This window comes from Neolamprologus brichardi, chromosome 8 (genome assembly GCF_056152115.1).
Source record: "Neolamprologus brichardi isolate AB-2024 chromosome 8, ASM5615211v1, whole genome shotgun sequence".
In the NCBI taxonomy this organism is placed as follows: domain Eukaryota; kingdom Metazoa; phylum Chordata; class Actinopteri; order Cichliformes; family Cichlidae; genus Neolamprologus; species Neolamprologus brichardi.
The window spans coordinates 7,416,926-7,443,139 of NC_142111.1; the positions used below are offsets into that span (position 1 = coordinate 7,416,926).

Sequence of the window (26,214 nt, forward strand, 5' to 3'; positions counted from 1 at the left end):
GGAGTGACCATGCTGCCCAGTGAAGAGGACCACCCCTCTCCTCCCCTGCCGACCTCTCCCGAGCTTCCTGTCCGACAACGTCATTACGTCACTCTGCATCCGAACCTAGACCAGTCGCAGCCATTTTAGTCCGCGAAATAAACTTCAATCTCAGAGCTAGACGAATAAAAAAACTGAATACTTAGCATAATTCCGTTGACGCAATTTGGATACCTCGTTGCAGACCACGGCTCGGATGGATTCGCTTTTCAAGTCGTCATATTTCGGTAAGAGCACAAACCCGGGGCGGCGCTGTCTTGTTTTTAGCATGTTAGCCCATGTTAGCCGGAGCGAGCTAACTGGAGAAAATGTAAGGAGGTTGTTGTTGAGGAGCATTCGTGATGTGCAGACCTAGACAGCAGAGCGTGGCTTGGTAAGGAAAGAATGGACAAGGCTCATTTGACTGTAACTTGATGTGTATTTATTCCCTTTCCTAGAAATGACAGTCATGAAAGCGCTTCATTGTATTTTATGGTCGTCGCTGTCTGTAACTCACTCCCCTGTCAGATTTAAAGTAGCTAGCCAGCCTTAGCTTAACCCACACCCACTCGCCTCTGCCGCTGCGATAACAGCCCAGCCGTCTCACTCAGTAACACTCCCTCGGGAAAATCTATTATTGCTGCCTAAACAGACTAGCCTTTTGTGAGTATGGTGTTTGTGCAAGGTGTGTGTTTATTTCAGCCATTTCCTTCTAGCTAACTGCGGATACTGTCTGAATTGCAAGGCATGGCATACAGTGTGTTAGTGAGCCGACAGGTCAATTTCTCAACTAATATTGTCGCAGTGTACTGAGTCTTCTGGCTTACGGAAACACCGGCATGCTCTCTTCCAGCCTTCCTAGTCTAATAAAGTGAAAAAATAAATAGAAGTAAAATAAAGATGTCTAGAGGTTGTGGTGCAGCAAATCCAAACAGCCTGTGTGTGAGTCATGCAGACTGGCAGGAAGCGTTTATTCAGAGGCGGCTCTGTCGAGTCAGCGTGTCACTGTAAAGTGTGAATTATTCACGTTATCTTAAACATTGTGCATATGGTTGCATGGGAACGGAAATATACGGAGGCTGTAGGTTATTTTTTTCTGCCTTTTAGTGTCGGGTTAGTTTGCAACAGTACTGCGGTTTCCAGTATTGCGGTGCTTGTCATGCAAAATAGAACAGGCCAAAGAAGCAGCCCAATGCGCTGGGAAATTAGGGGCTTTTATAAATCCTCCGAGTCGCAGTTTTAATTTTACTTAGGTGTCACCACACTGAAACTTTTAGTGTGGTTTACCTGGTCTGTTTGTACGGATTCTTTCTTCTTTCTATTCTTCTTTTGAAGGGGATCTTTTGAGCAAAGTCCCCTAAGGCAGCCAGGAAGGAAACACCACATGTGTGTCTGTGGGAAACAAGAGCAGAGCAGTGACTGTGGCTGAATGAGGCAGGGTGATGACATAATTCCTGTCTTATCTCTGGTTAAAAGCAGACATTTTTGTCCTGCAAGACCTGGTCTATTGAAGGCTCAGAAATCTGCAGACTCAAACTGCTCAAAAGCGGCTCTCATGTACACCCTACACATTGTTCTAGTGTTTGAGCTGGTTTCATACTGAAGAATAGCATGCTGTGACTTAAAAAAAAAAAAGAGTACTTGATTTTCTTTTTGTTGCTGTGCCATGCCAAACAGGCATGTCCTAAACAGGACTACATGACATGGCAGTTCATCAGAGGTGATGTTCAGTCTGTGCGTTTTTCTATGAAGACAGTGTGGACACTAGGTCTCAGAATTTCAGTTATCTCAGGCTGTCTAAGAGAATGGGTGTGTGTGGCTGCCTTATCACTGGGATTCTCTACAGGGCTATTTGTAAGGTGGCCCATGACCTTCTCTTCAGACATGTTTGCAACTGCTGTGGGTACATATCTCTGTGGCTGCAGCGATGGCTGCAAAGCTATTGTGATTGTAAACCACAATACCTCTAGAATCCTGCTCTCTGCTTAAGAAATGTTGTCCTGTTTTTCTCTTAAGACAATCAAGACACTGTTCCTGGTAAAATGCCATAAATTATGTCACCTGTATGGCACGAGTGTAGCCTGTTTTTCATTTTATTTTTTTATAAGGCAGTGAAAGAGAAAGAAGAGCCTAAGGCAGCAGGCACACCCGCATTCTGTCATTCAGCCTGGACACCTTTGTTGACTTGACTTATTACCCAACTGATCTTCCTTTGTCACGCTGCAGATAATCAGACACAGATAAAACCTGAAGCCAGTGTTAGTTTAGTTCATCTTAAAATCCTCTGTGGCTCGTTTGGCTTTAGCTGAGAACACTGCACTGTGCTAACATCTTCAGTCAGCATTGATAATGTAGAGAAATGCCTCCGAACCACCATCTGAAAACTGAAATCTGTTTGACTTTTCAGAAGTCTCACCGGGAGGATTTATTTTTAGCTCTAGTTTAGCAAGCGCAATGATCTAAGGATGGCATAGTCATTCATAGGCTGTTATTTCCATGGTACCTCGGCTGAGCTCCAAATACTTTGAAAACCCCTTTCGCCGTCTTCATCCCTACCTATGCAAATACTTAAAGTTAACATGACTGTGTTCGTTGTCATCGCCCTGTACAGGCATTTAAAAAAAAAATATATATATATATATATATATTTTTGTCATTGAAAGGGAAATTCCTCAAAATAAGACATTGTAACAATAATTGTATCTGAACTGGTTTGAAATGGATGTTTGCACATGTGCGCCGAAGCCCTGAACTTTCGTAAATACTGCATAATGGTGCTGCGTGTGAGAAGAGAAAAATCTGATGCAGGCAAATCAACCATTAAATGGTCTTTGTCCAAAACAAATGCAAAGTTAAAGTACACGTGAGCATGGCAGTGGTAGTTGTTCGGTGAATTCCCGCCTGCTCAGGTCTTACCCGGGCAGCTCCCTCGTGTACTTGTCTTAAGGTGACCATCCCGTGTTGTGCGCTACATGTGAAGACGACTGCAGTCGGTGTGCTAACCCGGTTCTTGCATCATTGTTCAGAATTCCCGTGTGAAAAGTGTTTATCTTTTCAGCCACTGCCATCTGTAAATATCAACAAGCCCAGCATTAACTCAAACGGATGTATTGTACATTCGTAGTCTGTACAGTGTTTGTGCAGGATCCAAAGAAGAGCTTCGAGTGTCCTTCAAGAAGCCTGGAGAACTGTTCCTGGAAAAAGAGAGTTCGGCCTGTGCAGTAGAACAAATATTGACTTTCAAGCTCACTGGAATTGTAAAAATTGTTTTAGCCTCCTATAATCTATTTCCATGTGTGTTTGCACACATTTCAATAAATGACTGCACCCATTTCCCATTTTCCTATCATGATATAGAGAAGTGAGGTGTTGCTCAAGATCTTATTTTGCACATTACTGTAGAGAAAACTGGATGACAAAAGTGTGCTGACAGGGAAGCGAAGGGTGTCCTTGTTTATGTGTTTGTGATTGCACCGAACAGTGGTCTGTGTCTGTAACACGCCCACGGGCACAATCATAAACAGTGAAATATACATGCAGCTTCTGCATCTGGAAGGTGAAGCCAGTCGTGCGGCACATCTATTACCTGTGTGAATGAGTAGCGACCGCTCACTCGCTAATGTTAAGCACCCTTTTGTTTCTAGAGGTGTGTTTGTGCGCATTACCCTTTGATGAAGAATGTGCGGCTTGTTGCCTTGTGCCATTAAAAGAACAGAGGGCACAGCAACATGCTGTGCCTGCCATCTGGATCTGCTCTTTGATTCTGCGAGGGGGACCACCGATGTTTATCCCACAAAACCCCTTCAGCTGCGACAGTTGTTGGGCCCTTCCTCTCTCTTTCACTTCCCCCTTTCTCGCACTCAGTTGTTCGCTCAACATGTACTCGCACATGTCACGGAGGTCTGGCTGCTGGAATGCTGCCCTGCTGTTCTCTCCTGCCGTTCACTCTTGTGATACGAAATCCATCTAGCTTCATTTTTATAGTCTGACCAATGTAAGTTTTTGAAGTGAAGTTGTTGAACAGGCTAAAATATGCTAAACTGCATTTGTTACTGCTGTTAGGGAGGAACCCGCATCAACAAGATAACTGTCAATCTTGCTGTAATGCACAAACGTGATGTGGCACACAGGTGCCTAAAGGTTGTTGTATTAAGATCTTGTCATACTGCTTAGCAGCCACACAGCAATGGGCTAAAATAACCAACTTTTAGCATTTATGCACGTAGAATACCTTTTATAAAAGCATAATTTTCACTGCACAAACACTCCATACAGAAGCACGGGTATGTACATGGGCATGCAGTATGAGAAATGTGGCACAAGGCCATTATCTTTCCAGAGTGTCAGTGAATTGATGCATGAGTCTTATCCTAATGAAGTTATCTACTTTGCACACATCTCAGCGAGGTTAAAAGCTTCTTTGTGTGGCTGATTGATTCCTTTTCTCTGCCTCATGCTGCAGTATGATGCTGCACTACAGCTGCAGTTTCTGTTGTCTTTGTATAGACGATCATAGTGTGCATGTGTGATTTTTCAGACCCAGATGAAGCTTTGAGTGTCGGCCGCATCCATTGCAGCATTTTGAAGTGGTGCTTACTACTTTTATTCGCCGCACCTTTTAAAGCAGCATCACAGTGGCATCATGTTTTGCAGATCGGATTTCTCATTAGGTTCAAGTAGTTGTTTCCCAGTGTGGTTTCTCTTGTCCCTCTATTATGTTAAACTCTGGTTTGATGGTCTGAAAACACACTAATATTTAGCCACCGCTTTTCAGAAATAAAGGAAAATAAAGCTTACTGCTTTTTTTCCTTCCTTAAATGTAACAGCCATTATGACTAGACGGAAACAGAAGAGATTTTTAGTGAAACAGGCTTAGCACTGAATGTGGTGTAGGATTATACACTGACTGTCCAGTGTCACTGAGTCATCTGAAAAAAAGGAAAACATGCTGCACTTGTGAGTTTCATTCTCATGATGTTTGTTTTTCTCTCTCCTTCCAGATTCGACTCAATGGCTTAGTGTGACTCTTCACAGCAACTAGCCAAGACTTCTTTCTCCGTCCCTTGTCTGCTGCTTCCTCAGGTAGGAACGGTCCCATCAACAGCTGATATACAGTTACCACCCAAGGCGATGGTTTTCTTTGCATCAGCGTCCCAGCTGTGTGCCAGCAAGCTAGCAGACAAACTGCATTTGTTTTAACGAGTAGTGTGGGAACAAGCATCCATCCATTTTTCTTGATCACTTCTCTATTTCAAGGCTGTTTTTGTTTATGTGGCAGTTTTTGCGTTTAAGTCTGGTCTTTTGGACAGACTGGAGGGATAACCGGTCCAGGAGTGTGTCGTCCATCCAGAGGATGAGACTCACTGGAAATGCACTGGAGTATGTCGCCCTGTTGCTTTTTGTTTCAAAGTACTTGGTAATTTAAATTGCTAACTTAAAAAAGTAGGCTTGTGTCTCTCTTTAGACGCATGCACCCTTCTTAGAAAATGTCTGACCTCTACAGTCACTGTGTGAAACACTGTTTCTGCAGTTTTACCACAGAAAGCCATTGAGGTTACACTGCTGAACTTCAAGGCCCGAATTATCGCTGAACCAGGTTGTTTTAATAGCACATAATCATCATATAAGAGGCAGTGAGTGGTGATGGATTAGAAACCAACGTTTTGGCGACTGGGGTGAATTTTGTAGTGGTTGCAGCAGTTAACATGGACCAACTGAGAATAAATGTCAAGTTAACTGGCAATGACTCCCCTGTTAGTACTTAATGCCAGATTAATGGAGCTGCAGACTCTTGATGTTGGTCTGTGAAACTGGCACAGATCTTAAAGGAAAACAGCGTAGTGGAGCACTGCGAGAGCAGAGACTAAATGAAAACTGATTTCAAGTCCAAGCATTTGTTGCATGTCTTATGGTGCTGCAGACTCTGTGGTCTGTGTGATGCCTTTGACACTTGAGGGGAGAAAAGAAAGCAGCAATAGGAACAGGGTGCTTCTCAGCCAAAAGCAGCACATCAGGATGGTTATTAAAGAGTGCTTAGGTCCAGGAATGGATAGATTTGGGTGCTGCTGGAGAGCGATAAATGGCTCAGACCGAGCAGACTGTTGGGACGCCATGGATACTAAACTGTTTGTGTTGCTTCCCGAAATGTTTCCGTTCCCCCCGTTTGAAACCACCACAACGACGTCATGCTCCGGATTATGAAGCCTGTCGGAACAGAGAGAACATTCATGCACAAATTGGCGTTGTTTCTCTTGAGCAGCGGTTTGAAGTGATTATTCAGTATAATAGCCAACCCAGCTGGCTTAATGAATAATTTGGGCTGCGACTGAGCTGTTCCAGATGGCTGAAATGAAATGCCACCCTTAGCATTTCACCAGTTGGGTGAAGCAGTCATACCAACAGGATGATGATGCTGATTATTCTGAATTAGCGTTATTTTCGAGGAGCCCACAAAGTATCGTTGAGTGACGCATTCCTCCTGTTGAGGAAGGATTTTAACTGATACTCCTCTTTATCTCTTCTTTCCTGTTGCTCTTACACAGGTAGCAGGGAGACGTTACACACAGGGACGGTGACCCGTTGGTTGCTTGCCTCAGAGCCTCCCCAACCTCCTTCTGAGGCAGGATGGAGCCCCAGGCTTCCCAGAGGCAGTTAGGAACAGAGGGGGATTGCGAGATGTCAAATCTACTGGTGCCCAGTCCCCAGAGCGAGGCTGTGACCCATGAGATGGAGGAGCTGTCGCTGCAGCCCACACAGAGCCTGCCTCCGCTCAGTGAACGCAAAAATGGTGAGGATACACTGCTGCCACACAACATCCACAGTTCATCTCTGTTGGCTTCCCACACTTCCTGTCTCTGCTGCAGCACAAACTCAGTGACATTATTTAAAAAGGAGTGAAAAACGGAGAAAAGCGATATGTGTAAATCCCTCTTTCTGTGTTATTCTCTAAGGTGTTAGAGAATAACAAGAATTATTATCAGCTACATGCGTACAGATAAAACACAGACAAAATAGTTTCGTAGATAAAATCAGCAGAAACCGTGTAAACTGAAGATGCCAAATACTGTATTTGAAGATTGCATGCGTTGATAGCGCACACACTGTCCAATAATGTAAATACAAAGATGTGCAGTCACTAACTTCCACTCTATTAGCCAATCACGCTTCAGTCCTCAACTCCTGATTCCTCCACCAGCTCGGCTTCTAAATCCTCACAGTGTCAGTGTTGTTTTGGCATCCACATGGGACTGAGTATGACACTGATGGATGGCTATGCAAATACCAGGCTTTGGGAGCGGGTTCGGTTCACCGCCAGCTTCTAATCGTGGCTTAGACTGGCGTATGGAGACCAGTTAAGCCATTCAGTCCAGTCACTGCGGTATTGATCATGAATCCCAAGAAAATCTTAATTCGTCAGATGCAAGTCAACAAATGCTGCAGTGGGTTTTAATCAAAGCTGCTCCAGACTGGATTTAACACGTTCTGGGTGACTGTAGGATTTTGCAGGAGAAACGGCTTGACTGCGGAAAATTTCTGTGGAATGTCAACAGTAGTAGCACCCACTCATCATCTCGGCTTTTGTCATTTCCCCTCCAGTGAGAAAACATACCTCATACTTTCCACCCTCTGAGCCCTCCACAGGACTTTGCCAACCGCAGAGTCCCTCCTCTCATATTGGTTTTTATCATGCAGGTGTTAATCTGTCTGCCATCAGACGGCTCTGAGTCTTAAGCTGTGGCGAGCTCAGAGAGTCTGGAGGGAGAGGAGGAGAATTACAGCACCACTATCAGCAGGATGGAGTTTGGAGATTAAGGGTTTTGAGGTTGTTTTGACAAAGATTAGGAGTCTGAAAAGGAAGTAGCCTAAAAATTGAAGTTGGTAAGCAGAAGTTTATATGCAAACAAATAATAAGAATAAAACGAATCTCCACGAAGCTGTTGATTTTCTTTTTATGTTTGCAAATTGCGAGTTCTACCTATAATTAGCTTTGAGTAACTGACTTCTCTGAACAGGAAGTCCATCTCACTTGAGGTGTTTATTTTTGGAATTCGCAGTTTTAAGAAATGGACCAGAACGGGTGATAGACGCGTATCGCACGTGTTCTCTAGCCAAGTGTAGCGCTGGCTGATCTCTTGCAACTCACAAACTTTTCTGTCTCTGTTTGGATGTCACATGACAGGCTGACGTGCCTAAGCATGAGTAATACAGAAACTGTTTCATGGCTGGATGGTCTGTCATGTGGGCAGCTCACAAGCCTCTCAGAAATATCAGTTTTGGACCAACAGGGTAACGGTGTGTTAATCAGTGTCAGATTTCAGGCCCTCTGCTGTGGAACCAGTTTGCATACGGGAAACAGACACCAGCTCTGATAAAGCTTATAATTAGGCCTGTTTCGGGTGACTCTGAACCCTCCCTTAGTTGTTCTGAAAAAGGCCTGGGCTGCTGGGGACTTCGCATAATGAGTGTTTCTTCTTAAGTTACCTTTTCACACTGTGTGTTTATCAGTAGTTATTATTGATATCCAGCTCTCTTCTAAGATGTGAAGTTTGTCCTGCCACCCTGTACAGGGTTTTGGTAGAAGAGATGGTGTGGACGTGTCTGACTGATTTTAATAGAGTATTTTATGAAATTATAGTTTATCAGACTGAGAGCAAGTAAAGAAATAAATACAGGCCACGTTTCCATAAATACAAATGACTTCTCTCTTTTAGGATCACATGTTGAAGCTTATGTATAGATCATGTAAAATACTTTGAAGCCCAAAGGGAGGGGAAAAGCTGTGCTGCACAAGAATCTGTATTTCTTACTGATGCTTATCAAGGAAACACAAAGGCTTTGAACACTAGTAAAAACTTTAGCTCGTTCCTTCTGTGCTGCTTCCTGGATGTTGGCTGTGGTTTCATACTTGCTGAATTCCTGCAGTTGCTCAGGAAAAAAAAGAAGCGTGCTGTCTGCAGCAAGTATACAGGGTGGGCCATTTATATGGAAACACGTAATAACATGGGAACGGTTGGTGATATTAAAGTCCTGTTTGTGGCACATTAGTATATGTAAGGGGGGAAACTCCTCAAGATGGGTGGTAACCATGGTGGCCATTTAGAAGTCGGCCATCTTGGAAACAACTTTTGTTTTTTCAATAGGAAGAGGGTCATGTGACACATCAAACTTATTGGTAATGTCACAATAAAAACAATGGTGTGCTTGGTTTCAATGTAACTTTATTCTTTCATGAGTTATTTACAAGTTTCTGACCACTTATAACATGTGTTCAATGTGCTGCCCATTGTGTTGGATTGTAAATGCAACCCTCTTCTCCCACTCTTCACACACTGATAGCAACACCGCAGGAGAAATGCCAGCACAGGCATCCAGTATCCGTAGTTTCAGGTAGTTTTGTTTGTTAACTTCACCATTCACATAAAAGTTTGCCTCATCACTGAACAAAATCTTCTGCGTGAACTGAGGGTCCTGTTCCAATTTTTGTTTTGCCCACTCTGCAAATTCTGTGCGCCGATGTTGGTCATCCTCATTGAGATGCTGCAGTAGCTGGAGTTTGTAAGGGTGCATTTGTGAGTAGCTAATATCTGCCGAAGGGATGTTCGACTAATGCCACTCTCCAGTGACATGCGGCAAGTGCTACGCTGTGGGCTCTTGCTGAATGAAGCTAGGACAGCCACTGAAGTTTCTTCATTAGTGACAGTTTTCTTGCGTCCACATTTTGGCAAATCCAACACTGAACCAGTTTCACGACACTTAGCAAGCAGTTTGCTAACTGTAGCATGGGAGATGGGTGGTCTCGTAGGGTGTCTTGCATTGAAATCTGCTGCAATGACCCGGTTACTGCGTTCACCAGATATCTACGCAATTTCGATCCGCTCCTCACGTGCTAACCTCTTCGACATGTCAATGGCTGTGAACAAAGAGAAACTTGTGAATAACTCATGAAAGAATAAAGTTACGTTGAAACCAAGCACACCATTGTTTTTCTTGTGACATTACCAATACGTTTGATGTGTCACATGATCCTCTTCCTATTGAAAAAACAAAAGTTGTATCCAAGATGGCCGACTTCTAAATGGCCACCATGGTCACCACCCATCTTGAGGAGTTTTCCCCCTCACATATACTAATGTGCCTCAAACAGGACTTTAATATCACCAACCATTCCCATTTTATTACGGTGTATCCATATAAATGGCCCACCCTGTATAATCTTTATTTATGATGGGTTTCATTAGGATGTTTTCATTACTCATTTAATACTGTCCAAATAAATACACAGCGGTAGTTAGGCGTGCTTTTGACAAACTGCTGAGCTCACCAGCAACACTTTCCATTTCAGCGTCATATTAAGCAGCTGTCAGGGTGTTTGCTAATGTGCGCCTCTGCCAGCGGCTGTGTAATCTCCCTACTGTTAAATTGATTAACAACTGTGAGCAATTAATTGTCTCAGGGCAGCTCACACTAACTCAAAGACACTCAGAGCAGGCTGCACTGTTACACAGCCACAAAGGACCAAAGTGCTATACAGAATAATACACGAAAGACGTAAAACGAGACGGACAATAGAACAAAAGTAAAATTAAAACATCTCACAAGGTGTCAAAGATGGGTTTAAAAAAACTATTGAGAGGAGGCCTGTCTAATGTGCAAAGGCAAATTGTTCCACATTTTAGGAGCTGCAGCCGGGAAGCAATCAGTATGCCTGATTCATACAGAATACTGGAACTTAGCAGAGACTCTGTGATAAAGACCTTATCTTTTACTCCACCCTGGTTGTCTCCACTTCCTCCGTAATCTGAAACACTTGCACTGTCCAGCATTCAAATATTTTAACAGTAACCATGCTGTTTTTTCCTGTCTCATTTCTCCTTATCTCACAAGTTTGCCTTCAGTGTCTGATTGCTGCAGATTGTTATTAGGAAAACTTTAAAGAAGGGCTTAAAATCAAAAGGTGTCCTGAGTTGTAAACGTTTAAGTAGTTATCTTTTAATTTCTTTTAGTTTAGCAAATCTGAGCAGAGAGGCTGCACTGAAGGCGCAGGCAAAACGCTTTACAAAGGCAGTCAAACCTGCTGTGTCTCCAAAGTTTTATTGTCGTTAGCCTGCTTACACATAATCTCTAATATATTGTGTGTGTGGTACTGGTACTGGTTTAACAACACTCATTTCTTTTACTTCCTTATTTCTGTGTGAGCGCATAAACACCTCATTCATATCATCCACAGTTTCCCTTCACCCTGCTGAGGTCACAGGTCATCGTGTGTTTGTCAGTCCGAGCGCCGTTTCCCGGAGGAATTCGGGGACAACGTTGTTTACTGGAAGTCTTAACTGAATCACCTTAAGCATACATGTCTCCACCGAAACCTGGCTCGCAGTGTTTACAGAGCGCAGCGAGAGTCCACGTTACTGATTTTTTTTTTTTGAATTGGCAATTATTTCTGTAAATGTTTGACCGGAGCTGCGGTGCCTTTAATGCCAGTTTCGTCTGTAAAATGAGCATCAGTTATGAAAACGATTGGGCGGTAAACAGATGGGAAAGACAAAATATTGGTGAGGCAGCTGTTTTCTGTTGTGTCGTAGGAGTTTGTATTTCACAGTAATTTTGACGTGTCCCTTCCTGTGAATACTGAAGTGACTGTACTTGTGCCCGGTGCTTAATCTGTGGGCATTTGCAACTCCCACTCAGTGTATACGTCCCTGTGTGACTGTCTCTTAATGAAATCCCATTAAAGCTGTGTGCTGGTGTTTCTGAGAGAAGCGATTTCTGCTGAGCATGCAGTTGTTGCTGCCTTTTTACGTTCAGTGTCTGGCAGTGCTGAGTCAGCAACTGCTTTGAAACTCTAAGAAACCAGTGCAGTCTGGTGTAGGGTTCCAACTAAACATTATTTTTAAGGTCAACTAATCTGCAAAGTCATAGTCGACGATTATCTCAATAACTCTTATCTCTCCTCCCTTTGGGCAAACCTTCTGTTCCAGGCTCCACCTGCTGAAGTCTGCCCACCTGTGAAATCCCCCTGTTGTCTCGTCTCACAGCAAATTCAAATAATGACCCAGGAAACATGAATTTTAAAATAATCAGCTGTGTTTTTAACATTGCTCGATAAGACCGTCAGAATAAAAACGAAATGGCTAATATTTTTATTTAATAAAAATTAAAGTCCTCATAGTATTTAAACAATGGCTGCTGCCCATAAGCTCAAATAAAGCTTCCAATTCAATCAAAAAGATTTTATTTTCTAGTCCAAAAAAACAAGTTTCCAAAGTTTACAGATGATTCATTGGACGTGCTCTGGAGTGAGGCCTGCTCTTATCTTTGAGACAATGTTTCCCAGCTGCTCATAACAATGCTATCTGTCGTGACTTCAGCCATTTGAGAGGTGCAGATTCTTTTCAGGTGCTCCTGTTTAATGGTTTACTATCATGTTTCACTCATTAGCTAACAAAACTGAAATCGTGTTGGCTTAGCAAACATCATTCTGAGAAGCTTCCTACAGGTAAGCTAACATAAACATTACTGTACAAACAGCAGCATAAACGAGGTATCAACGCTGCGCGCTCTAAAACTGCGCCGTTCAGTGATGACATCACGGCCCCAGTATGCGGCATTTAAATGCTTGTAATGAAGCAGCATCAATGCTTTGCACTCTCTGCATTTAACTTTGTTTTCTGCGCTTTTACATTTTCTTCCATCCTCCTGTTTCGCGCTCCGTTCTTCTTCATTAGTGTTGAGTGCAGTGTTAGCAGGCGATATAGGTGATACTGCTCCTGTAGCTTCCTGTAGTGTACAGTTACAAAAACACTTTTACGTCTTATATGATGTGTTGACGATACAGACGAGGCAAACAAACTCATCTCAAATTGGTTTCAGTGAAAATGGGAGTAGTGGGAGTAGAGGTGGAGGAGGGGTTAAAGGCTCTGTAACATAAACATACCACTGTGGGAGGACAAGCTCTTTGGATTGTCTTATTACTCCGTGGTCGAGAGGATGTGACTGGCTTTAAGGTTTTAAACAAAGGTGAATAAATGGTTGATAGAACATCTTTAAACACATGATGCCATTATTAATATTCCTGTCCATGATTTTTCATGTAGTTTAGAACATTTCAACAAAATAATGAAACAAAATGTTGTGTATTGAGTCGTGAGTGTCTTTGTCTGTGTGTCTTTGCTTAGCTAAGAGATAGCTGTGCTATAGATCTTCACACTGCAGGGTGTCAGTGATGAGTTATGACAGGGGAATTTTTATTGCCTCCCATCCCTCAGCAGCGACTGTTACAGTCACGATTTGAGTCTTACCAGGCAGATTTGAGGAGTGAAATAACAAAACAATAACAGGTTTTAGGTTCAATCGCCTAAAACGTCAGAATTGTAATACCCGAGAGAGACTCGCCACGCTAGCGTGCACCTCCTTGTTTAACCCCATTTGTAAAGATGTGATCAGCTGCAGAGCATTTAGTGTGAAAGTCTGCGCAGTCATCCTAAACATGAAAATATGCGTAACGTCAGCACGATGAGTACGCTATGAGTTGTATTAGTGAGACATTTTTCTCGTCATCTTTTGGGTTTTCTGTGCTTTTCTTCCCTATTTTATTTCCCCGCTTTTGTAGTTCTCATTAAGCAAGATTTCTCATCTTTTTCTCTATATAGCAGTTAAATTTGCTTTTCCGTGTTTGCTTTCAGTGCTGCAGCTGAGACTCCAGCAGAGGCGAACCCGGGAGCAGCTGGTGGACCAGGGCATTATGCCACGTGAGTAACTGCAACCTACTGGAAGCTATTGTGGCGTGGGTGGGAAGTAATAAAGTGGTACCCTGGTTCATACTGATAACTCAGGAGACATTAAAAAAATGATGATAATAATTTGTGAATAAAGTAGATTGATAAAAATGTTTTATATTGCAGCTTTGAAGAGTCCGGCAGCTTTCCACGGGCAGATTCGCAGCTTGGAGAGAGCCCGGGTAAGTTTTTGGGGGAAAAAACTACATAAATGTAAAGTTGAGTTGTTGTTGGTAACAGTAAAATTTAAATAATTAACTGATCTGTGTCTGCCTTCCTCTCCAGACTGAGAATTTTCTCAAACATAAGATCCGCAGTCGTCCAGAAAGAGCAGAGCTGGTCAGGATGCACATCCTGCAAGGTTCTAATAATTGTCTATGTCACAATGCACAAACTTCTTTTTTTAACAATGCTTTAAGTATTGTTTCCTGTGGTGCTTTAAAGTGTTGAAATAGAAAGACTGATGTCATATTTAAGCAAGAAAGGATATATTTTTAACTTGATGTTAGAGCATTTAGCTGATTTGATTTATGACTGATTGTATAACAGTTTTTATTGTCGTCCCCAGAGACCGGAGCAGAACCTTCACTACAGGCCACTCAGATGAAGCTGAAGAGAGCCCGACTAGCAGACAACCTCAACGAGAAGATCGCCCAGCGGCCAGGCCCAATGGAGCTGGTGGAGAAAAACATTCTGCCGGTGGATTCCAGCGTTAAACAAGCCATCATCGGTGAGAACAGAGACACAGTGATGCTGATCCCCTTTACACATGATTTTAGTTTAGTTTAAATTCATCGGTACAAAAAGATGTCTTTGTTTGATCCTTTGAATAATAGTAAAAATCTTTTATCATCTTTCAGTGGGCCAGGTGAATTATCCCAAGGTTCTTGAGGAAGACAGCAACGACGCTTTGTCCCCGGAGCAACCGGCCAGCCAGGAGTCCCAGAGCTCTGCGCCCTCACCGGTGGAGAGCAGAGCACCAGAGACGCCCTCTCCAGTAGCACTGCCCAGCACCATCCTGCAGGTCAGCTGGAGGCCCAGACTGTTGTTATTTAACGACAGTGACATTGGAGGTTTTAAGTGTGTCCCCCTCCACCCATTATTTCTTTGCAGCCCCTCCCAACAACAGACTTCATGAAAGTAATCGCCACCACTGAGCTGCCTGCCAGCCACCCAGCTGTCACCCTCACTCATCCAGTCGCTACAGTTGTACCTCCAAAACCAGCCCCAACACTGGTGAAAGTAAGCACAGCGCATCTGTTTCTGCTTTTCTCTGACTGTTGTTGAGTTTAACACATGTTAATACTTTTTCCCTCCACGTTTGCTTCCACCAAAGCAAAGTCAGCAGAAAGCTCCCTCAGAGAAGAGTCGCAGTAAGAAGGGCAAGGAGCCGAAGCCGAGGGTGAAAAAGCTCAAGTACCACCAGTATGTTCCCCCAGACCAGAAGCAGGAGGCCAGCGAAGCACCTATGGACTCCTCATACGCCCGGTTACTGCAGCAACAGCAGCTGTTTCTCCAGCTGCAGATCCTCAGCCAGCAGCAGCAGCATTACAACTACCAAACTATATTACCAGCACCGCTCAAGTATGTGTGCAAAGCAAATTACAAATACTAGCCCCGCCCCCCGTGTTAACATTAAAACCAGTGTTATTCTGCAGTTTTATTTCTACCTGTACTTCAGACAGGTTTCTTTCTATTTTTAATTATGAAACAAAGCCAAATATTGTTGTTTTCAACAACACAGAGGGCCATCAGTGCCAATAACAGGCTTGTGCCTAATCATATTAATAACTAACAGGATGTTGATGAACCAGCTGCTGTTTTCGTGAAAGTCCTGGCTGCAGCGGTGTAGCGAAGCTGTCTTTGAAATCGCTGTTGGCCTGTGATTTGGTTGACTGGTGTTGTTAGTGAGGCAAGAGGAACAGGATAGATGGGCTGTTTGAACCCATTTCCTCTCCTTGTTTTCTTCTTTCTGCCTTTCTTGTCTCTGTAACAACACCGTCCCTCTCTCCCACCTCCACTTCCTCTTTTTTTGTTTCATATTCCTGTAATTCAGAAATGATTTCCTTAAAAAACAATCACCTCATCTTTGTTTGTCTTTTCCCCTCCCCTCTCTGCTGCAGACCTGTGGCAGAGGGTCAGAATAACGGTGGGAGTGCACTGCCAACTTCTATTGTGGTGTCTTTGCCCACTGCACCTCCCCCTGCTGCTCTGCCTTCAGCATTGGCCCGGCCAAACAACTCGCTGTCCAACCGCAAACCCGGTGTCCTGCCTGCCAACCTGGAAGAGATGAAGGTATTTGTTCAAAATCACATTCCCAGGCACTTTGGAAATTTCTGTTTAACTGACCCAGAGAAAAAGAACACAGACAAAAGTACTGGACGACTACTCCTTAATCTTTGAATTCATTTTTTTTTTCAGTCCCATTGCTGCAGGTGTCACCTAGCTATGCATTTAACCTTTATAAATGTTTGTGAAAAAACTGGGCCTTCTAAAGAACTGACTGAATTGAAGTGTTTTGCTATAATAAGATGCAACCCTGCAACAAGCCACAAAGTGTCAGACCATGTAAAGTTACAGAGCAGATGTAAAAGTCTGGCTTGTTTGGCAGAGGAAGTCCTAGCCTCCTCTGGCATTAACATCAGCACAAAAACGGTGCACCGTGAGCTTCCTGACATGGGTTTGCTTGGCTGCTCCTGTGGGTGCGATCTTTGTTGAATCTTTAAAAATTTGACATCATGTAAAGTTGCAGAGTGCCGATGCACAAAGTGTGTAAAGTTGTGCTCTGCTGACTCAGTAACTACAGCGTTCCAAACATTAACATTAACACGAAAACTGTACACTGCAGTTTTACAGCTCCTGTAGGTGTCGGTGCCACAGTACTTAGGTCTGTAGGAAAGACTCTGTGGTGACTGAATACATCTTACTTTGTGACCTGATATCAGTGATGCGTCCACTGACTAACTACAGTCTGGTAAATCGTCCATCGCCCTGTGTGACTGTGGCATAATTCATGGAGGTGAAAGTAAACCCATCGGTGTCTCTCACCCTCTGTGTCTGCACACAAGTGAAAAGAGTGAAATCTTTGCTGTCCACGACTCTCAACTATGATTGTAGTGGGGTAGGCAAAACTCCATCGATCAAGTCCAGCATTCAGTTACGCTGTCGCCACACTCCCATTGTTTTGTCATTTTTCAATAACTCTTAAAAAAATAATAATAAAGAAGTCCAAAATATAATGTTTCTAAAATGAGAAAACTACACTTTCTGGAGGAAACCTTTCATTTTGCCAGAGAACAGAAGAAGTAGAACAACAACAAAAACATAATCCTTTGTGTGTTTCAACTCCCAATCCTAAAGCTAAGCATTCAGAAATGTGCTGAAGTGTGGTATTTGCTTTATTACAGTGTTATTAGAGAAGATTAATGCCACTATGATGCCTGTGCACTAAATCAGAAACTCCAACCTTAAGCAGCGTGTCTTCGCATAAAGCCTGAAAACTGCAGCACGTATGAAGTCAGGCGTTTGTGGCTGGTATTTGTTGGTTTTATGATGGATCATCATGAGTCATACAAGACATGATGTGCTTTAGACGTGCTGTTTGGTGGATTGTTGTCCCTTTAAGCACAGCCAACATGTTTCCACATTTTTCCGCGTCTTAATGCAAAGCCAACCATCTGCGGTCTCCAGCTACAAATTTAACAAACACACATGAATTATGTTAATCTTTTTTTTTCTCTTCTAATTCTTGGCAGTAAAATGAGCACATTTCCAAAGAGAGTGAACTGTAAAAATAGACTACTTAAGTCTAAAATGTGATGCTGACGTGATCCTCCTTTTGTCTTCCCAGGTGGCCGAGCTGAAACTAGAGCTGAAGCTTCGTGGCCTCCCAGTGTCGGGAACAAAGACGGATCTGATAGAAAGACTGAAGCCTTTCCAGGACAATCCCAACACCACTGCTGCTGCCAGCATTCCCACTCCTCCCACTACTACCCTATCTGCCATCCCCATGGAGGTTACCACAACTACCACACCTGCTGTAGTCCCAGTCCAGCAGGTGGCTCCAGAGAGCATGAGCTCTACGCCGCCTGTCTCACCTGTTCCTTTTGATCTCTCTGCCCTCCAGCAGGATGTAGGGATGTCTGAGAGTCTGTCTGAAATTCAAATGCTGACCTCGTTAGGGCCACGGTCCTCACCGTCTTTCAAAGTCCCAGAGGAAAAGGACAGAAGGCTCCACGAGAAGGAGCGGCAGATAGAAGAGCTGATGAGGAAGCTGGAGCAGGAGCAGAAGCTGGTGGAGGTACTGAAGATGCAACTGGAAGTGGAGAAAAGAGGTCAGGGTGACTCTGCCTCTATGTCCCCTAAGATCGCTCCAGGAGCTGCTGTGAACTCTGTTCCACCTGTCCTCAACTCTAACCTGGTGAAAGTCGAAGGTGCAGTCCTGTCAAATTGTTCATCAACTGCTGCTGCCATCCCAAGCTCAATCCTGGGTTCACAGGCACTCTCAGCACCCATGGCAGGAGTGGTGAAGTTGGAGGATGTGACTGTTTCTTCTGGCAAGCCGCTGCAGACCCAAACCAAGCTCATCACACAAATCCAGGCCCCAGGTCAGCCTCAAGTAACCAGCAGCCCACAGCTCCTCTCGCAGTCCCAGAAAAGTCCCAAACTCCGAGCCCAGCCACAGTCCCAGCCCGCACCCCCCAGCCTGCAGCAGTTCTTCATCAGCCACTCGGGTGGTGTTTCCCAGGTGTTGGGTCAGCCTCAGACTTTGTTGACAGCAACTGGCCAAGCTGGAACACAGATCCTCCTTCCAGTGTCACTGCCCAACAACGCTGCTGCAATCCAGCTGCCAAGCACCACCGTCAGCCTGCAGGTGAGTGAGCCAGCAGCGTAGCATGGCAGAGGGTGTCACAGAGTAAGCGCGTGTTGATCTACTATAAACTCATCTTGGCATTATTAATGATAATCTTAATATAAAACCTAGAAAGAACCATCTCGACTCATCCTCTGTAAAGTTAAGGTCTTAAAATCTCGCGTGTCTTTCCTCTGCACTAGCCTGTTCTCCAGGCCACAGTCTCAAACCCAGGCCTGGTCCATTCCTCAGTCCCTCAGCTGCAGACCACCAAGGTGGAGATGGCACCCAGCCAGCAGCCGCTGCTACAAGTGAGTCACGTCTCATTAGTAGTTCCAGTTAGATTAGTAATTATTCTCTATAGCTCTACACAAAAGCCACAAAGACCTGTGATGCACAGAGGTCTGATGTCAGACTCTCATGTCTTGGCAGACTCTGACTATGTGCAATAACACTGCTGGCTTGGAGAACCAGAGTAGACCTGAGATGAATCCCCAGTGCTTTTTGAGAAGCTCCCCAGAGAATAAGCTCTCTCCACGAGCATCACCCAACCATCAAATCTCCAACGGGCCTCTCAATAAGGTGTCTATGAGGAATTCAGCATTTTTCTGAACTTAACTCTTCAGATCTTCACATTTCTCTATCTGACTTGATCTTTTCTCTGTCATCTTTGCAGCCTTCCTCTCCTCAGCCCACCTTCATCTTCCAGCCCACCTCCCTGGTTCCCCAGCCTCCTAAGGCCAGAGAGCCTCCCCGCTATGAGGAGGCCATCAAACAGAGCCGCAGTCTTCACATCAACAACGTTTCACAGGTTAGATGAAAACAAGCCACAGCTGACACACGCACACACACTACTGAAACTGATGTGTGCAGAGTACAGAGAGGCATAAAAACGTAGGCGTATACTTCCAGTTTTTCCAGCCTTGAGCAGCTTTTTCATTTTTGGTTACAAAGCGTCGAGTCTCTTAACGTCCTTAAATGTCTTTTCAGGTTCCCACAGCAACCAGCCAGCAAATGGACGACCTGTTTGACATCCTTATAGAGAGCGGAGGTAAGTTGGTGCACACTGACGGTGCAAAGCAAAACGTTCTGTTCAGTGTGAAGAAGTTTAAAAAGCCCCAAGTGTCAGAGAAACAGTGAATAAGCTGCTGTGTGGGCAGATTTGATGTCAGTTTGATAGCACGCATTTTAAATTGGCAGATTCGAGCTGATTGCGGCTGATCTGATATCAGCCTTTTAGATATTATGTATGACAGAGACCACGTACCGTGTAAACCGCAGACTGCCAAAAGTGGTTACTTTTACTCAAGTAATCTGGGAATGTGAATTTGACTTTTTCTGCATTGATGAGTCATAAAATGCTCCGATCATCCTCACACTGCCGACTAATAAAAAGCGAGAGACTCTCTGAATTCACCATGACAGCGACTTCTATAAAAGCTTCTAGGAGTTGTTTTTAAGGTTAATGAGACAAGATTAGAAGGGACATTCGTGGAGGCTTTCCTCCTTTAAAAATAAACCTCCTGCACATCCCTAAAAACCCACTTCACAAAGCACTGCTATTGTGCTTGTGAGTGACACACAATCTTGAAAGAAGTGAAGAAGAACCTAAAGAGAGCACTAACACAGCCACACCCACCTCCATAACTTCTCTGAAATCTTTGCTGGTGTGTCCAACTAAAAACTCTGTACAAGTGTTCAAAGCTGACAACTCCAGAACAAAGTTGTGTGACATGTGAGAGTCACGTGTTACTCTTTTAACTGCGAAGCGCTCATGTTTTCAGAGGGGCAAAGGCTCGGTGCTGCTTTGCTACATGAGTGTGTGGATGCCTTGTGAGTATTAAAGGAACAAATCATTTAAAACTGTAATTTGAGGGAGAGGATCAGGGAAAGAGTCTGTATCCTGAAGCTTAGGAGAGACTGGCTGATGCAATAAGACGATAACTTAAAGCACACGAGCTGATCAATGATCAAAGAAGGAAACTCATCCTTTGAAATGGCTGTTTTTTCGTGAGCAGTAGCCCAAAAGTTATTGACCCATAAGTAAGCCTCATAATTGGCTTAAAGGATGTGATTTATTTCTACAGCCTGAGCTCTGTTTAAAAACTGATACCATCTAAGATCACTTTATAAATGAGTTCTTTTTTTAGATCCACTGTGGACAAACTAACATGTTTAAATATGTCAGTTTTTAATCTGCATCTTTATTTGATCTTTGTTTTCCCTCCTGCAGAAATCACTCCATTTATCCAGCAGAACTCACCGGTGTCTCACCCCAAGACTCTCCCTGTCACAGCCAGCATCACCACCCTTCCAGTCAACACCGTCCTGTCCAGACCGCCCCCGCAGGTCCAGGTAGCCCCTCCTTCCATACTTGTGAACCCGTGCTTGCCCGGTCTCTCGTCCCTGGCCACAGACAATCAGCTGGAAGCCTTTCTAGAGGGGACGCTGGCCGAGACGCCGTCTGCGTCAGACCCTCGCACGCAGGGCCTGATGGAGGAGCTGCAGGCCCAGCTCATGGACCAGCAGCCCTTCTCACCCATGGACACATCAGAGCTGTCTTTCTGCGATTCCTCCTCGCCCCCGTCCTCACTCAACATGGGCCTGTCAGACCCGGCCCTGGACAACATGGAGTGGCTGGACCTCACCATGCCACCCGGTCCTGGCGGGATGCTGACACCACTGGGGATCCCAACGGACTTCCTGGATACACATGACCTGCACTGGGACTGATGGAGGCTTTGATGATGAAGATGGAGAAGTGTGAAAGATGGATGGATGGATGAAGGGAAAGCTTCAGAGATTTTAAATAAAAAAAGAATAGAATTAATAATACATAAAAGGAGAAAACATGGCTTTTAAGTGCCGTACCACTCTTACCAGTACATCCATACCATCTGTAATATTCCCACTACTCTAGAGGAAGAGAGGCTGATCCAAGCAGAACTACAAGCAGGAGATTGCACAGCTTTAGGAGAGAGTCCCGTAACGGCTCAGCGGCCTGGAAAGCATCTGCCGAAAGGTGACTGCGGTCACGCTGCGCTGCAATAAAGGGATTTTTAATCAGAATAGACTTTTAGTGTCTGATGTCATGATTTTAGCAATCATAAACAGAGCCAAGGAGACAGAGCCAAATGCTGAATGGAAGAACAGACTGTTTGTAAATAGAGTTTAAACCACACTAAGAAAAGTGAGCTGAGGGGATCATTTCTAGTAGAGGAAAACTGCATCTGTTTTACTCATCGTGATAGATCAACGTGTCAGACAGTTCCTGAAGGTCTGATAGGAATTACACTTGTGAGTGCTGTCACATGCTAGGTTAGAAAAGCTGGTGATTACAACATGACTGGAGGCTCAGACTAAAGTAAAAGGAGACTTGATTCTCTATAACGACGCACCCGATGCTAAGCCCGGGGTTATACACTCAGCTACTGCTAAACTGAGGTGTGAAGGACTGTCTGAATGAAGTCGAGCCTCTGTTCACACTGGTCCGTGATTTGTTTGTAACAGATGTGACTGTTTTCTCCTGACCTATCGATGACTCCCATCAGTCAAGCTGATCAACCAATGACTCTAAAGAACAACACGACGAGAGGAGGCGGCGGTGGCTCCTCCCATCGACGTGAGAGCTATGCACTAAAGAGGCGCACAACTCTGACGACGCGCCTCGCTGACCTCAGAACAAGGAAATGTGAACACTGCATATCCAAGGCGATCGTCACGACTGTGACATGAGATCACGTTGCCACTGGCTGCGCAGATACTGCAGTTGTCCAAGTCGCGAATTGTGAATGTACTTTTAAAAAGTGGGACTTAACTCTAAAAAAAAGTTGGCAGCTTTTTTTTTTCCTCCTTCTTCTGATTAGCGAAACAGGAAAGGGAACAAGTATCAATTTGCAGACACACATCTGTAATAGGTGTGCTGCCAGTTATCGGAAGATGTCTTTGAGCTTTAAATCTGGGTGTCCCGCAGTATGCCTGCACTTTGTGTGTGTGAGACAGGAGAGGAAATTGCTCTAGTTTTTAAAAAAGAGATGGGTTGCTTTGGTTCACAAGCCTTTAAATACAGGATCGACTGCTGATTGGAGGAATCGGAATACTCTAAAATAATATTCCGCTGGTTTAAGGGTGATACATCAGCTGCTGTGGCTTGTAGACAAAGTCAGTTTCCGGGCAGTGTGTGAGAGAAGCATGCCCCTCTGTGTGTGTGTGACTGTGTTTGTTTGTCTTTGTCTTTCCGTCTCTTGCATGTACAGCCGTGTCTCCGTGTGCATGATCGTACTCGTGTTTGGTCTCTGGCTGCTTCAAACTCGGCTGCCGCCCTGAAGGAATTTGCAAAACATCTCCCAACTCCAATCATTTGCAACCTGCTTTGCATATTCCAAATTTGTCTCTTTGTAAGGCTCCCGATGACTGTTTTACTGTATTTTCTTTTATCTGTGTCGTTCATTTGGAGCAAAGTTTTTAAAAAAAGAGAAACGCAGACACCTTTACAGTGTGATGCACAGCAGGAAGTAGTCAGTGAAGGCGGCCTTTTAATTGAAGGCATCAAAGTTCACTCACCTGAATATTAATTCTTTGTATTTGTTTATGTTTTTGGGACGGATGCAGTGTAACTGTGTGGGACTTTTTTATATTCTAAGACTTTTTTTAATGTTCTTTTTATATCAGTCAGTGAAATCACGTTTACATTTTAACCACTTTATCCTGTTATTATGGTCGTAGGCAGTAGAGGGCGATGTTTCACTTCTTTTGTGGCTTCACGGCACATCTTCAACAGCAGCTGTTGATACTTCAGGGTAACAGAAACAGGAAAAAAAACTAGCAAATTAGGCAAAAATGTTTGGATTTTTTTTTTTTGCCTGTAAAAGCAGTGATGTGGAGGCCCGAGCGGACGCTCTTCCTGCTGCGGTCCCACATTGTATCACCTGATCAGGCCAGGACTCGCAGATGTGCTCGGATCCCAAACGAAAAGCGAAACGCCAAATGCTGCACACACTTCCTTCTCAGCTTCTGCTGTTTCGTCTTTCAGCTTGTTTTAACAAACTCTCGTCAAGCCCACGCTCCTTCAGAGATGAGCTCATATTCTCGTTTACCTCCGCTTTGTGGAGCGCACTGCGACGAGTAAAACGTACGGTGAAAGTCACTGGCTGATTCGTGTTCAGCGTTAAAGGCTGTCACGTTCGATACGTTGTTGCCAAAAAGGCAGTGAAACATTATATTTCTCACTCTCATTTTTTATTTTTTGTATCTCTTTTCTCTTTGTAGAATTAAAGGAAAAGATTCAACATTTAATCTTGTTTTATGTGTATATTTTTGTTTTGTTTTTCTAAGACTAAATCTTTCATATCAGATAAACATAAATCTCTTTGCTGGAGTAAATCCACACGTTTGTCGCTATTGTGGCTGCTGACTGGCCCAGGCAAGGACAGCTAAAAGCAATAATAGCTGCTCTCCCTCGACGTATGCTGTACTGTGTGTCAGATCCTGCCTTGATTTTATTAATGTTAGAGCCTTTACTACAGAGTAATACAGTTCAGACGCACTTCATTATCCCAGAGGGGGAGGGAGGGGTGTGTGTCAGGATTGAAATAACTCATTTTTCTCGTGGAAGAATTCCTGCAGGTTTTCTGAACATTGCTGTTTGCTTGTTAGACTTCAGCTGCCTGCTCCTGCTCTCTTTATTCACCTGCACTGTTTATCATCCTGTGAACACTGTATATTTGTTGGTGGAACAAAGCTCTGTGGAGGATATTTAATTTACAAATGAGGCACTGAGAGGCTCCATCCTCAATCGCAGATTGACGCTGAAAGGTTAAAAACTAAGGCTTTGCATTGTTAGTGGTTCCAGTCCCCTCTCTTTATCGCCACCTCCCATGCCATGCCTCTTGTTGTTTGTAACGCCATATGTTTTGCACATTGTGTACATATTTATATAGATGTAATGCATATTTTTATACATGTGTAACATCCATGGGCTCTCTATTTTGTAAATACTCAAAAAGATGTATATAAGTACTGTATGCTTTTATGTGTCAATAAAGATTTGGTGTACTGTGAAAACCTTTTGGTCCATATTGAGATTTGTGGACATTATCTGAACTATTTGACTCTACATCACATCCCAAAGATGGTCTGTTGGACATCTGCTGACTGTGAAGGCCGTTTGAGGACAGTAACCTCTGTCATGTTTAGAGAGCCTGTTTGAGCTTTGTGACATTTAAATGACGTCATTGCATTTTATCCAGAGAACTGACGCTCAATGGATACTTTCTCTGTATTGAAAAATATTTTGTCTGTAAACACTAATAATGGTTGTGTGGGGAAAATCCCAGCTCGTCAGCAGTTTGTCAGATACTCAGATCAGCCTGTCTGGCACCAACAACTACGTCACACTCATTCACCTTACTAACTCATTCTGGTGCTCAGGTTAAACTTCAGCAGTTTTCCCCCCAAATGTCTGTTTGGCTAAATCAGGGGTCGGCAACCTTTCTGATGATGATTGCCATCTAATCTTTCCTCAGAAGTCAATGTGCCATTTGATTGCATTAGCAATAACGCTCTATATTAACAGTTACACACTATACACACAAAACTTTGCTAGACCCGCCCCTGCACAGTTAGCAGCTGTCAGCTACTTAGAAAAGGATCCTGGTGTTATTTGTCTCTCAGAAACAGATCATAACTTCCCTTCAACTCTTCATGTCACCTAAAAGGTAAACCTGTTTCTCCATCACAGCTCTGATGATTCAGTAAGGACATCTCCTGGTTTCATCTTCATGTTTCCCTCTCACCACATATCCAAACCGACATCATGACCAGCAGCTTTTACAGCTGTGGCTCCAGCAAACATCAGCTGATACTAGAAATTAATGTTAAATAAATTCTAACAACAGCTTATCAAGCTTAAACATGCTGCTGTTGTTTAGCGCGACATCCGCTGGTTTCCTCTTTCTGGTGCAAAGTGGGCGATAACCAAACAAGAGAGAAAAGCCATCAGCTGATCATTGATCAGTTTCATGATTGAAGTAGCAACAAGAGAGGGAGGGGGGAGAATGAGAGAAGAAGAGGCAGCTGACATGTTCACTATCAGTAACATCATAGCTCATAGCATAGTATATAAACTCCATCATGCTAGCTAGTACGCAGTACCAGATACACCTAAACTTGGTTTATATCTGACCCAGATAGACTGCAGGTCATAACTTCTTACCTGAAGTTCAGTTCACCTGATACTCCTCCTCCTGCCTCCCCTTTCCCTCATCCACCTGCTGGCCTCTGTGGAAGCTCCGCGATAGCCACCACCAAACAACTGAGTCATTTTTACACATCTGCCAGCACCTGGCCAATCCACCAGCTTTCATTGTTTATATATTATATTATTATTACAGAAATTTAAAAAAAAAATCATCGGCCCATAAAAACGAAAAATCACCATCGGCCGATGGTCGTGCCATCTGTTAACCCTTCGCGTGCCAACTGGGCACGCGTGCCCAGGGTTGCCGACCCCTGGGGTAAATGAATTGGGTTTCTGCAATGTGATTGGCCGATTAAATCTCCTATATCTTA

At 43.9% G+C, this 26,214-nt stretch overlaps 1 protein-coding gene across 1 annotated transcript; it reads left to right on the top strand.

The window, feature by feature from the left end:
* The first annotated feature begins 99 nt into the window (after positions 1–99).
* mrtfba (myocardin related transcription factor Ba) lies at positions 100–24,700 on the top strand. Its single transcript, XM_006800895.2, has 17 exons — positions 100–266; positions 5,019–5,100; positions 6,561–6,805; positions 13,701–13,766; positions 13,920–13,975; positions 14,079–14,154; positions 14,362–14,523; positions 14,654–14,817; positions 14,907–15,035; positions 15,130–15,377; positions 15,917–16,088; positions 17,644–18,666; positions 18,849–18,956; positions 19,078–19,227; positions 19,322–19,456; positions 19,636–19,696; positions 20,879–24,700. Exons 3-17 carry the CDS (start codon positions 6,643–6,645, stop codon positions 21,376–21,378), a joined length of 3,213 nt encoding a protein of 1,070 aa, XP_006800958.2. The 5' UTR covers positions 100–266; positions 5,019–5,100; positions 6,561–6,642; the 3' UTR covers positions 21,379–24,700.
* The last annotated feature ends 1,514 nt before the right edge of the window (positions 24,701–26,214 follow it).

Bases quoted from the DNA above. Each gene is read 5' to 3' on its own strand.
- mrtfba (XM_006800895.2), top strand. From the start codon at position 6,643: ATGGAGCCCCAGGCTTCCCAGAGGCAGTTAGGAACAGAGGGGGATTGC. The intron at 14,155-14,361 runs GTTCTAATAATT...TGTCGTCCCCAG, and splicing joins CAGGATGCACATCCTGCAAG to AGACCGGAGCAGAACCTTCA. The intron at 14,818-14,906 runs GTCAGCTGGAGG...ATTTCTTTGCAG, and splicing joins TGCCCAGCACCATCCTGCAG to CCCCTCCCAACAACAGACTT.